Source organism: Pseudochaenichthys georgianus, chromosome 5, assembly GCF_902827115.2.
Source record: "Pseudochaenichthys georgianus chromosome 5, fPseGeo1.2, whole genome shotgun sequence".
In the NCBI taxonomy this organism is placed as follows: domain Eukaryota; kingdom Metazoa; phylum Chordata; class Actinopteri; order Perciformes; family Channichthyidae; genus Pseudochaenichthys; species Pseudochaenichthys georgianus.
Window position 1 is genome coordinate 8,245,147 of NC_047507.1, and position 13,859 is coordinate 8,259,005.

The 13,859-nt window shown below is 42.2% G+C and overlaps 2 protein-coding genes across 2 annotated transcripts; one reads left to right on the forward strand and one right to left on the reverse strand.

Annotated features, from left to right (window-relative positions):
* Positions 1–1,707: 1,707 nt before the first annotated feature.
* Positions 1,708–8,773, forward strand: LOC117447097 (netrin-4). Its single transcript, XM_034083701.1, has 10 exons — positions 1,708–2,287; positions 2,925–3,376; positions 3,994–4,308; positions 4,594–4,720; positions 5,631–5,819; positions 6,559–6,775; positions 7,200–7,327; positions 7,426–7,494; positions 7,617–7,787; positions 8,321–8,773. The coding sequence occupies exons 1-10, from the start codon at positions 2,197–2,199 to the stop codon at positions 8,455–8,457; spliced, it is 1,896 nt and encodes a 631-aa protein (XP_033939592.1). The 5' UTR covers positions 1,708–2,196; the 3' UTR covers positions 8,458–8,773.
* A 238-nt stretch (positions 8,774–9,011) lies between these two features.
* On the reverse strand, positions 9,012–13,249 carry chchd4a (coiled-coil-helix-coiled-coil-helix domain containing 4a). Its single transcript, XM_034084032.2, has 3 exons — positions 13,048–13,249; positions 11,729–11,827; positions 9,012–10,326 (listed from the first exon to the last, which is right to left on the reverse strand). Exons 1-3 carry the CDS (start codon positions 13,067–13,069, stop codon positions 9,905–9,907), a joined length of 543 nt encoding a protein of 180 aa, XP_033939923.1. The 5' UTR covers positions 13,070–13,249; the 3' UTR covers positions 9,012–9,904.
* Positions 13,250–13,859: the final 610 nt, after the last annotated feature.

The window sequence follows — 13,859 nt, forward strand, 5'->3', positions numbered from 1 at the left end:
CGGTGTGGATTCTGTTGTTTATCCACACGCTCTAAACAAGCACTTTATTGGATGTGGGCGACTCTGCATTCCGACATCAGAGAAGTCACCCTTAATTACAATTCAGTCAATTAAGAATTCAATGTGTTTTGCATTTCAAGGCATAAAGCGCAACTAAACAAAGTGAACTTGCACTTGAACCAGCTGCTCTTAAACATTAAACCTTAAACCTTGACCTCAAACCTCAGTGATGCGAATTTTAGTGCATGCCTTTTCAAAAATCAGTCAAGTACAGTATGAACTCCTTTCAGGACCGACCTGACTCTGCAATGAAAGCACAGCCACAGCTGGACCACAGGGATGATTTCACTCAATGTTTTATCCATTATCCATTCCTCTTAAACGCCAATGCACACAGGTCCTCCCATCCTGGCTGTAACCGGTCAAAGGAAATCTGTACAAAGCAGTCATAAACTGTATGCAACTAAGATAAATAAATGGCATCCCCCTCCTAATCTCCCATAAAGCTATTCTTAGCAAATATACTGCACCACTGGAGTGTGACGAAAGGAGAAGCCGTGAGATGCCAGAAGATGAAGAGCCTCTGGGTTTTTATTTTGTGGAGGCCTGCCAGATAGCTGGTGTTCGAGTGGAGAGCAGCAGGAGAGAGAGATGAAAGGAGAGACCTGCGATAAAGACAAATGTAAAACAGATAGATGTAGAGTTGTATAGGAGTTGAGACATGCAGCGTAAAAAGGGGAATAGAACCGTTTACATTTAAATGTCAGAGGATTGATGACCAAGCCAAAATGATGTGAATAATTCATCGCTGACTGCTCATAAACATAATATTGTATTTTCTGTCAGTTCAAAAATCAGCCCATGTGTAATTCCTTTAGTAATTCATTTTGTATATTCTGGGGGGAAAGCAAGCAAGCGTGTCTGTAGACAATTTGCATGACATTATAGACATTTATGAAAACCAATCCCATTCCAATTTTCTGAGCCCTCTGTATTTGAAGTTGAGCCATAAAGCCTAAGAGACATAATGTTTATCCTTCGGGGTGCCAGGCTCAGCAAAGCACTGAGATTTGCTGAGGTGTGTGGTTTAAAATAATTGAAAAAGGACTGTCATGTATCAGACCATGTGTTTATTTATTATCCAGGGCTATAATGAAGAATGGCAGAGTAATCTATCCAGTCAGGCAGACAGATGGGAGGAAGGCCCTTTTCGTGTCCAAGTCATTTGCATGAAAGTCCAAGCTGTCAGATTCTTTGGTGCCACAATGCGCCATCAAGCTGCACATAACTGCACTGGGGACTATTTGTGTCTCCCTCTCAGGTTTCTCCCGGCTAGACTTCAAAGAGAGCTGTAACTTGGAATTACTGCAGCTGAAAAACAGGAGGGCAGAAACAGATAAACTAATTTCCTCGCCCCATTACGAGGCCCTGGCTATAGTGGAGGGACCTAGTTTAGATGGTATGCGCTGTGCGGCTGGTTCACATTAACTGCGTTGACGAATCCGTGCGAGTCGCAAGTCTGTCCTCCCCTGCGCACGGTTTTTTTTTTTGTGCTAAACTCAATGATACACTCGTCCAGAGAAAAAAAAAATACATCATCTCCATCAAGGGCTGGTTTAGTGTTGTTGCAGCACATCGTACTCACAGCGTACTCACAGTGTGTGCGTGCATGAGTGTGTGGGCGGGGAGGGACAGTGGATAAATAGAGCGCACACTCCACTCCTGTGCGTAAACGCGTAGAGAACCTGGCTGGGACACTGAGCTTTCAGATTGGCAGTGATAATTAAAACATTTACATTAATTAATCGGCGTAAAAAATAATAATAATCGCTTTTCATAACACAAAGACAAACCATTTTGGATCAAGACAAACATCTATCGAATTGGAATCAGTAACATTCCGTTCATTCCTGGACTAACCAATGAGACATTGTTGCTGCGACGGGGGCGCGCAATCCACTCCCGTCAGAGAGATGCCATAGCTGCTGTTCCTGAGGACGCTTTGAACTTTATCAAGGATTTTGTTCCTGAGGGTAAATTGGAGAAAAATAAGGACTCATCTGAAGGCTTTGCGCATTGCGTAATGCGCAGAGAAATGCGCTGGTGCGTTAGATAAGCTGCACATAATGTTGGGACACATCTCTGCTGGAAGGCGTTTATCGCACCGTGTATGTTGCGAACACAGCAGAAACAAAGATGAGACAGTTTAGTATGCTGGGGAAAGGTCGGCATCGGATGCTGCTGGCGCTCTGTTGGTTGTTTTTGGTTCTGACGAGGAGCGGAGCAGGTGAGGCGCACCACCATCATCCAATCCAATCCATTTGATTTCAATAGCACATTTAAAAACAACAGAGTTGAACAAAGTGCTGTACATCAACAACTGTATACAAACATAGCATAAATACATTACTTTTTTTTTTTTAAATGATCATGACCATCATCAACATCATGCTCTTTTTCTCTTAATCTCCTGCGTCATTCTGGCTGAACTTGCCTTCTTGTTTTCCCCTATTGTGTTTAGGCTATGTTATTGATTGGGAAGACCGTTGTGGGTGACTCTGCGTAACATATGTATTGATTGAATGACATTATTTCTGCATGGTTATTAGTTGTGACATTTTTAAGACCTAAATGTTAAAGCTACTTGTTGATACATTTGATCTGGGGCTGCTTGTGTCTTGCCTGTACATGTAACCTGAGCATGCTGTCCAATGGGGAAAGGGCAGGATTCTGTGTCACATCAGAGAAAGCATAACTAAATAATTCATGGAAAACACAAAGAGGAGAACCTTGATTTGGTCCATGATGTCAGCGATAGAAAGTGCTTGTTGTTTTGAGCCACCAGATATCTTGTTAAAGCATCTGAATACCTGTATTATATAACTGCTATCATATCACTGACCCTCCATCACCCTCTGTGTCAGTCTCCAGATGTGTGGACCATGCCTGCAGTCCGCCCATTGGGAACCTGGCTAGTGGCAGGACCCTCCTCACCCACTCCAGCTGCTGGGGAAACAGCTCCTTCCACCGCAGCCCTTGCCCCAATGACACCCATCCACCTGCTCACATGACTGATGACCCTTTCCTGCATCCAGACACGTGGTGGGCATCAGGTGCAGGCCCCACCGAGCAGGATGAGATCCGGTTGGACTTGGAGAGCCACTTCTGCATGTCCCACATGGTGTTGGTGTTCCGGTCCCCACGGCCTGCTGCCATGGCCATCGACCGCTCAGCCGACTTTGGAAAGACCTGGGAAACTCTGAAGCTCTTTGCGCACAACTGCAGCGAGGAGTTTGGTTTGCCTGATGACTTCACTCAGCCAGGCTCTTTGTGCACATCCCGTTATACCAGTCCTACACCCTGCGGTGGGGGGGAGGTAAGAGAGTTTATGCCAAGATTTAGTGGTGAAAGAAGCACTTTTACTTTAAAACGAGCTATACCACCGGAGCACTAAGAGAACTGTATGACATCTTACTTATGTAAAAGTAGGAAAGTATTAGCATCAGAATATACTTAAAGTGCAGAAATGGCATAAGAAATAAGAGATATTTGTATTATATTATTGTATAATGGTGCATTAACGTGTTTATCACTATGTTGCAGCTGCTAAAGGCGGGGCTTATTTGCACTGCTTACTGGGTAGCATGTGAACTCTGGGAATAATAGAATCTTTACAATCTTAACATATAATAATAATACTAAATACAGTACATTATTTTGTAGTTGATTTTGTTGTAGTTTCAGTTGTAATCAGCAAAGTTAAAACTAAAGTTATCAAATAAATATGAACAGAATATTTCCTTCTGAACTGTTATGGAGTACAAGTACAAGTACCAGCAAATGGGAATAGCCAAGTAAACAAATAGTAACATAATATTGATAATACAGTACTTAGTTACTTTCCACTACTGCAAAGCTCTAATGTATAATCTTTAGGGAGTTCCTCAGGGTTTGATTCAGCTCCAACTGGTGCTCTGTTTTTCTCCTCGGCAGGTGATATTGCGGACACTTGACCCCTTCAGTGCTAAAACTCTGGACCCTTACAGTCCGGAGGCCCTCGTCCGCCTGACCCTCACTAACCTCCGCATCAGACTGCTGAAAGCTCAGAGCTGCCCGGGACCTCTACATCCTCCGGCAGCCTGGACAAGCCCCACAGACTCAGCTCTCACTTCCACATCCTCCACAGAAAGCGCAGCACCTTACGCTATTTATACTCTATTGGCCAGAGGGACCTGCCTGTGCCACGGACACGCTGAGAATTGTGTAGCAAACAACAGCAGCCACGACACAAGGCAGGACAGTAACATGGTGAGTGGCTTCTCCTGTGTTTCAAAGTCAAATAGTTGGTAATACAATTCGAGAAAGTGAGTCTGCCAGTTACTGCACTGGCCTGTGTTCTATTACAGTGTAGTAAAACACACATCGGGAAGTTAAGTCAAGATGTAAAAAGCACTTACTGATGTTAGAATGGCCAGTTAAAGAGATTTCAATTGTTTGATGTACTCTACACCACCTGCCTGGATCTATTTTATAGCTCTCTCCAGACGGCAGGTGTAGATGAAGTAACTAAGCAACCCCGCATGTGTTTTCCAGGTGTCCGGTAGGTGCATGTGTGCTCACCACACAGCCGGGGATCACTGCGAGAAGTGCGCCCCGCTCTATAATGATCGTTCCTGGAGGCCGGCCAACAGCAGCAGCGGGGAGTCCAACCCGTGCCAGAGTGAGTGACCACCGACACGCTGCACACTAACCATGCTGCTGAGAAAAACCAGAGAGGAGCTTCAAAAGTGGGCTGGAACAGGAACTACATAGTTTTTATCAAGCGTCCATCTAGCAGGGTTTTAAATACATACTCAAGATGTTTTCAAGCTTTTAGATGAGCAATATCACATCCTTACTTTGCAGGTGAAGTCTTTTAACTTAAGTTTTTTCAATGTGAGAACATCATTTGCACAACAGTGTTTTGAACATGGTATACAAATAGGCTTTATAGACTCAAGAAAATCCGAACATACTAAATCCAATACTTATAATGCATTTTTTATCTGCTTGTAGCACTTATAAACACTTTATTGCACTTATAGGATCAAGGTCACTCACTGACAAAGGATAGTGTAGGCTATTATGATTTCCTAATACATTATAATAGCAAACATCTGTTTAAAATACATCAACCAAGTTAAAGGCAGATATAATCAATCACAAGCTGCCTTTAAATCAATTCAAATTGTAATTTTGTGCTTTAAATAAAAAGAAAAAAAAACGTGATTAAAACAAAAATGTCAAAATGTGACGATCAATTATGAAGTGTTACGATACTGGACTTTATAAATCGTAATACAATGCTTAGAAATTAAATATGAATATTTTACAAGTACTTATTACTTTAATAATGACAGGCTAAAAGCAGATTATAGTAAACTATGAGTATACAGTTTTTGACGCATTCCCTGCGACAATACAATAAAACCAGTGATGGTACATTTTCTCAAGTACTGAATGTTGATAATTATAGACATTGGCCTCATTAAAAATGTTACCCAAAAACCTAACCCATAATGTGCCCGTGTCCCCTGTTGTCTCTCCCCGTCCTCCCTCCCCATCACTTTGTCTCCCTCTCACGCCTTCAGAGTGCCAGTGCCACGCTCACGCAGAGCGCTGCCACTTCTCTCCGAGGGCCTGGCTCTCCTCGGGGGGCACCAGTGGGGGCGTTTGTGACGACTGCAGGCACAACACTATGGGGCGCAGGTGCCAGCGCTGTCGCCATGGTTACCACCGCCACCCATCCCTGCCCCTCAACTCCCCCCACGCCTGCACACGTAAGACCCTCATCGCTGAGTTGATCTAGAGTTGCACATTTCTGCTCCGCACTACCTCTTGTTTAAATCTGCATAGCTCTCCACTTTCAACCAACTACTTGTCATATTTTATTATACTTTACTGTACTTAGTTTTTCACATATTTATATTTTGTGTACATTTTGTCTTTATTTTTAATTTGTTACAATTGTTTTAAAATAGTTTCTAAAATAGATTTTATAATAGTACAATTGGCCCTTCTTCTATGTTTTGCTTTGAAGTAAAAATTAGAAGTACTGCATTGAGAAAGTATTTACGTGCAATAAGGAAAATGTACTTAAAGTATTCAGAGTAATCTTCACATTTAAAAAGCTGGAACTGCGATTCATTTTCTGTTGTCGCACTTGTGGTTTTAGTTGCTCTGCATAACATTTTGGATGGTTTTAAACTATACCAAAGTAAAATAAATATATTGGATTAAAAAGTACAATATTGGCTCCCACAATCTAGTAGAAAAGAAGTATAAATTAGTATAAAATGAAAATACTAAAGTACAAGTACCTCACATGTGTACTTGAGTATAGCACTTGAGTAAATGTACTGGTGGTGTTTGTTCAAAGTAAGACAGGTTTGTGGATAAAATAAAAGTAACGTCTTATAGCTCCATCTGCTGGCACTTTTCTCAATCCATAATTTGACAATAATAGAAGAGTAAAACATGAATGTAGGAGCATCATACTTAACTGTGTGTGTTTCTCAGGCTGCTGGTGTGATCCTCGGGGGTCTTTGCCCACTCGTCCGGGGGAGGAGGGACCCTGGTGCCAACCGAGGAGCGGGCAGTGCCCCTGCAGACCCGGGGTCTGGGGCGCGAGCTGCAGCCACTGCCAGCCCGGACACTGGGGGTTTGGAGAGGAGGGCTGTAGACCCTGTGCCTGCCCTCACAGCTGTGATCCAATCACAGGGCAGTGTCTGGACAGGTTAGCCATATCATCTATCCACGACCTAATCACTCACACGTCAAGGCAGAAGCTAAAACTTAATCTCTGTGGTTATTGCTAATTTATACTTCCAGTTGAGCTTAAACCTGCTCAGATGTTCACACTTTTTCCAAATGTGCAAAAAAAAAAATGATATTGAGCAACCAGTCTTGCCAACAATAATTGTACTGTAATTTGATAGGTTAGTTTAAATTAATTCTGAAGATGTAGCTGTTTTGATAAATGTGCTAGTATGTATATTCTAAATATTTGTATTTTGATCTGATGTGTATGTGTGTACCTGCCCAGGGACGGGCATATAGCATGTTCTCCCTTTGATATTAATGATTTTTGTATGCATGGCCTCGTTTCATGAAGACATTATAGTAACAATCACCTGATGGGTTCAATTCCACTATTGCAGCTACTCGAATAACCAGGTGTTCAACGTGCCCATTGGTGGAAAGATCCCTGACCTGGATCACATGTTCACATTAGAAGAAGAGGTTCAGTGGTCGAAGGAGCTCGCCGTCTCTGCTCTGCATTACACAGGTGAGTCTGATGCATGGCTTTAAACTGTGGAATCATCGTGATGTATTGAGGGTAATCTTGGAGGTAGTGGATCAGGAATAACTCACGTCTGGATGCAGGAAAGTGCAGCTGTAAGGAGAAAAGGCTGAGGAGTGCGTTGGACCTCTGTAAGACCAAACATGATTATGGTAAGAAAGGATGTGTAATTATTATTATCACTCGTTTAATAACCGTTTCATGAATTGTGATCTACTTGCTTCATAATGCCTCCCCTCAGTATTCTCTCTTCCTGTGTGACCCTCCCTGACAGTGATCAAGGCCAGTGTGCTGTCCGCTCACGACAAAGGCAGCCACGCAGAAGTGCAGGTCAAAGTTCGCAAGGTCCTTCGATCAGGCCATGTGGCGCTGAGCTTAGGGACCATCAGCATCTACCCTCTGTCCTGGACCAGCCGCGGCTGCACCTGTCCCATTCTAAACCCAGGTAAGATGATTATAATTCAGTTCAAATGAAAATGTACTTAGTCTAGATACTTATTTATATATTATTACAATATGCAGTGCTTATTTTACATAGTTTACTTACAGTATTTCCGTTTTTTTTTTGCAGCAGCATTGTGTTCCTTGCACCATACTCATGTACTTTTTTTATTTCCATTTCTTCTTGAACTATTTTTCTTTCTTTTTATGTCTTAAGAATATTGTATGTTGCATTGTAGGAGGAGCCTGGGACCTAATATGGGACTTGTTACTGCCAAAACTAGCTATTGTGTTTATGACAATTAAGCCTTTGAATTTAAATCTTAAATATGTATTTATCTTCATCTTCTTTTTAATGTTAGACGCATAGGTCAATATCTAAAAATGGAAGAATCAGTTGAAAACATGGCAAAGAAAAGCAATTTGTGAACCAGTACACGAGACAGTCATGTTCTTTCTGGACACATTTTAAAATGTAACAGAGGAATATAGATGTGTTATTAGACCAGGTCAATAATGTCTTACCTCTCTCACCAGGAATGGAGTACCTGCTGGCGGGCCCCGAGGAGGCGGGAACAGGCCGACTGCTGGTCACCATGCAGAGCGTGGTCGTCCCATGGACACCGCGGCTCGGCCTACTGGTGTCAGAGGGCCTGAGGAACGGATGTACATGAACATAGATCTACACAGGCAGGACAGACTGCAGAAGCTTTGGCAAGGACATTTGAGTCAGTGGACAATTCAGAAAGGGGACTGAACATCACTGACGACATGCTGCCTCAGTCAGAGGAGTCAAACTCATGACTGGTACTCACAATGTGTGTGTGTGCAACACAAAATAAAGACTGAAGTGAGTTCCTGGATTTGTTATGATCTGAGTTTAACAAATCAATATGTTATCACTACTTTCTTTTCAGCAAAGAGCAAGGTAACGGTGTAAGATGAAGGTAGTTGTCGTTCTTTGAATGTCCAACTGGGTTTCTCAAAGTTTATTTATACACATGTTGAAGCCTATATGATTTTGATAATAAAATACTATGAAACTATAATATTACTGATATTCCAGAAATGCTAGCTAGTATTAGGCTGTTAAATATGATGGTCGGTTCTGTCATAATACACAGTTTACTTGTACATATTACAGTTAAAAACCTCATTTTTTTTTTTACATTTTCAAGATGTGAAAATGTAAAACTGACTGACTTAAGAAGGCTTCATACGAAACATCTGATTTTTCCACAAATCATTTTAATCTGGACATGTTTGAGAAACACAGATCAAGTATTTTAGAGGACGGTCACTGAATGGTGATCAGAGCAGAGTCCAGACAGTGTTCAGACAACAAAAACATTTATGCACCGACAGTAAAATGTAACAAACCACGTTGGTCTTGGCCAGATACAGTACCAATTATGAAGATGACAACAACTTTTCATATGCTAACTAATGTAGATGGAAACCCTGAAGTTCTTACAAGATGCCAACAAAGGCCGCTAAAAACCTCTTAATTTTACCCAAACAGAAGCCTTGTTTTTTTTTACCAATTAAAAAGGCATTCTGTCTTTTGAGTAATAGAATAAAGGAAGGGAATTAAATGTTAAACTGCAGTAACACAAACAAGAAAAAGAAGCTCCAATCAAAAGAGCAAGTGATTCCTGCTTGGATTACTATCAAATTGCATAATGATCCGAAGCCGGTGCTGTATATTTCTGGACTGTCAACATTATCAGGACAACACACATAATGGATGCCAACAAACAAGCTGTTTTGATTGACACGATAACACACAATAAATTAAATCCCAATTGCCAATAGAGAGACTCTTTCACTGATGTGCCTGCAGTTCAGCCCGCTGTCATTAAATCATACTCTTCAATGATCTTTGAGTGCCAGTGAAACAAAGCAGCCTATACTTTGTACATACGTTACGTTCATCTGCATTCACAAAGTCCTTCACTGATTGCCTGTAAATATGGCCCATTAGAAACAGAGCTATGTCAGTAAGTCCTCTCTGTCTGTGGGCTTAATCAGGTGAAGAGGCCAATCAGAGCTCCTCCTGGAGAGTCAGTTCTGCCGGGCAGTGATTGGACACAGAGAAGCCCGGATGAGCACTGGTGGACCTTAGCTGGCACTCGGGGTTTCTGTGGGCGATGCGCTGTCAGGTGAGGCATCAGCAGCAGGTGGAGCATCAGCAGCAGGTGAAGCATCAGCAGCAGCTGTAGCATCAGCAGCAGCATCAGGGGGAGAGTCAGTTTCAGGGGGCGAGGCGGAGCCCTCAGTCGGGGCAGCAGAACCAGAACCAGAGTTGGACTCTGCTTCGGAGGAGCTTTCTTTATCTTCCTCTTGAGGGTAGAGCTCGGGGTACTTCTGCATGCACTCTTGCATACCGCGGAAGTTGTCGATGCAGTCGGAGCCCTTCAGCTCCTCCTTACTGTAGTGGAAGCAGGAAAAGGCCTCTTTAAACTGAGAGCCGCACGGTCCACTGGCCATGCCGCCAAGGCACGGGCAGTTCCAGTTGATGTCTCCATTAGCCAAAATCAGACCTTAAGGAAAGGAAAGCAGAAGGAAGTAAGTTAAAAGAATACTTGTATGAGGTAATGTTTGGAAGTCTGATCCTGTTTTTCCACAATGACTAGGGTTGGGAACCGAAACTCAGTTCCAGATGAGAACCGATAAGAAAATGCCGGGTACCGGGTACCCATACAAAATACACAATTTCGGTTCTGCTTAACGGTTCCTAAACGCGGTAGACCCTGTATTCCACCAGGTCCGTCTGCGCCGCGGTGACCCGGTGGAATACAGCCAGGGTAAGGGAGGACTGGCCATCTGTGTGTTCTGGAGAATCACACAACGGCCGGTCGTCAGCGGGCCGTTGACGGCCGGCTTGGTACGCTGACGGCCGTCAGCGGGCCGTTGACGGCCGGCTTGGTACGCTGACGGCCGGCACCGCCCTTCATTTTTTTAAACGGCATCATGTAAGTTGCGGCGACAGAGCTCCACAGTTTCCCCGCAGCGAGGTTCGCCCCGCCTTCCCGTAGACAGTTCACAAGCTCAGTCACTTCATAACACCAAAGATGGGTCGCGCTAAACGGTCTGAAGTGAGGCTCCACTACACTAAAAAATGAAAAGACAAGGCACAGAGTAATGCCTGTTAATAGCTTGCCACAGGCATAGCTCAGTTAAAATAAAGCACAGCTATTGTGCAATACATTTGTATTGCATGTATATTTTTTATTTGTAAAAATTTGAGTTAAAGGTGGGGTAGGTACGTTTGAGAAACCGGCTCGAGATCGGCTTCCACAGATGACATTTTTTAATGTATTTATTGTCAAAGCATTTAATATATTCATTGCTATCAGGATGTTAAGAGCATTCCATGGAATATAACAAAAAGTGTTTCTGAAGTGAATTACCTAGCCCACCTTTAAAGGTGGGGTAGGTATATTTGAGAAACCGGCTCGAGATCGCTAGAATTTGAAAATACACAACCGGAGAAAATCTGCCACTTCCTTACAGAGCCCCTCCTCCAACACACGAACGCGCACATGACCAATGAGGGCACGAGATAAGTTTGTGCCCCGATGGAAGGCTGACAGGCAGGTAGGCCATCCAGTTACTTTAGCCGGGCGGCTAAACGGATTGGTTGTACCTTTTACAGTATTACGGCTTCTACAGATGACATTTTTTTATGGATTTTTTGTCAAAGCACTTCAGATATTCATTGCTATCGGGATGTTAAGAGCATTCCATGGAATATAACAACAACTGTATCTCGAGCCGGTTTCTGAAACTTACCTACCACCTTTAACACTTAAAAAAATAAAGATATTTTTGTTATCTAAAAGTTTGACCTCTTTCTTTTACAATTTTGGAATCGAAACGGGGAATCGATAAGAACCGGAATCGATCAATTTCAGACGATACCCATCCCTAACAATGACTAACCCTGTTCCTCATAAGGATCGTCGGGGTCATCTGCAATGAGCTCAGCGTTGCTCGGCGCCTCGTGGTCCTCCTTGGTCACAAAGATGATGCGATCCTTACCTTTGATAACAAAAATAACAAAATCATGGATTTTTCATATAGCACTTAAAACAAAGTAACTCTGTTTTACAAAGATGTATAAAAATGGCAGATAATATAAAATATAACTGATACAGTATTAATGACAAGCAAGGCATTAATAACTTAAACAGTAAAAATAAGTATTGTTTAAACTGAAAAACAACCAATAACATAACAAGTAGATGTGAAAAGTCCTAAAAAAGCATCAGTACCATTTAAAATCCAGTCTGATCTCTGGGTCAGTTATCCAGTGTTGAGATGCTAAACTAGGTGTAATGTGGAGTCTTCATAGGGAGTTGCCTTAGTTACTGCAGCCTATTTGACTTGTTAAATCTTGGAGAGGTTGACAAGAATTCAGCAACAACAAACATGGGCTTATAGATTCCGACATGTTTTTTAAGATATGACACAGTTGCAGAAAGCGTTATTAAATGAATTCACCTGTTGGTAAAAGTCACATTTGTCATCTCTCCTCTGGACATATGTTGTCACCCCATGAAAGACACACTCACAGGACTTAACAGGTGTGTAGCTCAAATACAAATTAATGTTGAAGCCTTCAGTTTAGAAATGGGTGTGGCCAGAGCAAGGGCACCGGAAGTAAGGGGGGAAAGAAGTGGGGAAGACGACATTTCCTCCTCGACTTTACTGGCGTTGTTATGATAATCTCAAGATGATATCATTGTCTCATTGTCTCCATTTGCTATGTAACAGCAAGAGCAACCAGAGTCAGTTCAAATGTATGATAAATAAATAAACTGTACAAAAATAAACTAAAAATGCTCTCTACTAGTTTATATTTCGAGTAGAAGTAGAACACCAGTTCACGAAGCTGGTTAACAGTGACCCCTGTGGGCGCACTGTGCCAGTAACCTGGTCAAACCTGACCTGTCAACTGATAGCCCTGGACGGACCACCAGAGTCAGAGCCAGCCCTTTCGACCAATGTGTATCAACTATCAAATGTGTCCGATCAGATTACGACCATGACCAATGTGTTTTATCACAACAATGCGGACACCCTTAATAATAAGCCTCATTCATTTGCATGCAGCTTCCTCGCTAGCAGCCATGTAACTGTTAGCTAACTTACTGAAATATCCGGCTTCTTCTAGAAGTTAGCCTAGCATGGTGGCTAACTCGGTGACATTGCCGAGCCATGGCCACGGAGTGAACATGAATGAAGGAGATTTATATTACCTTCCTGTTTGCAGTACGACATGTCTGCCGCTGGTTCGGTCCGTTGCCCTCCGTGGTAGAAGATGCCCGGTGTGACAGCAGAGATTACTTAAGTGGAACCGTCTCATCTGACTAGATACCCGGCTTCCAAATGGCCCCGTTACCCGGTTACCCCTCTGACCCTTCGGTCACATGTGGTCGCACAATGATAACGTCACTCGACCGTCATGATTTACATGGCAACTGTTGTTAACAACATAGGCGTCATTTGAGCTGGGGACATGTTTCTGAAATGGCCAATTTTATCCCCACCAAATGTGTAAAGTATAACTTACAAATGTTCTGAAAAATAGCGTGCACAAAGAAATATAATAAACAAGAACACCGGGTTTAGTGTCAAGATGTGAAGCAAGTCAGTTCATTTTTTTTTGTTGCAAAACATTTTTTAATACTATATTTTTTTCACGTTTTATATGAAATGTTGTAAAAAAAATACTCACGTTTATCACTTTATTTATTTCGTTTTCCAAAAAATGTTTTCATATTAAATGTCTTTATAAATATATATTTAGAATTGTATTATGCATTATATTCTTATTTTTTATTTGATGTATTGTCTTTTCGATCCTTCAGGAGGGGATTCGTGTCTGCCAAAACCGTTTGTATGGCAAAATATATGTGATATCTAACCCTACACATATTCTATTTTTTATTGTAAGGCACAATGAGATGCAAAATGTACATTAAATGTCACTTGTTAGATGCTTTTATCCAAAGCAACTTACATACACTCAATACTGTGGGCAATACCCACAGGAGTAATATGGGGTGAA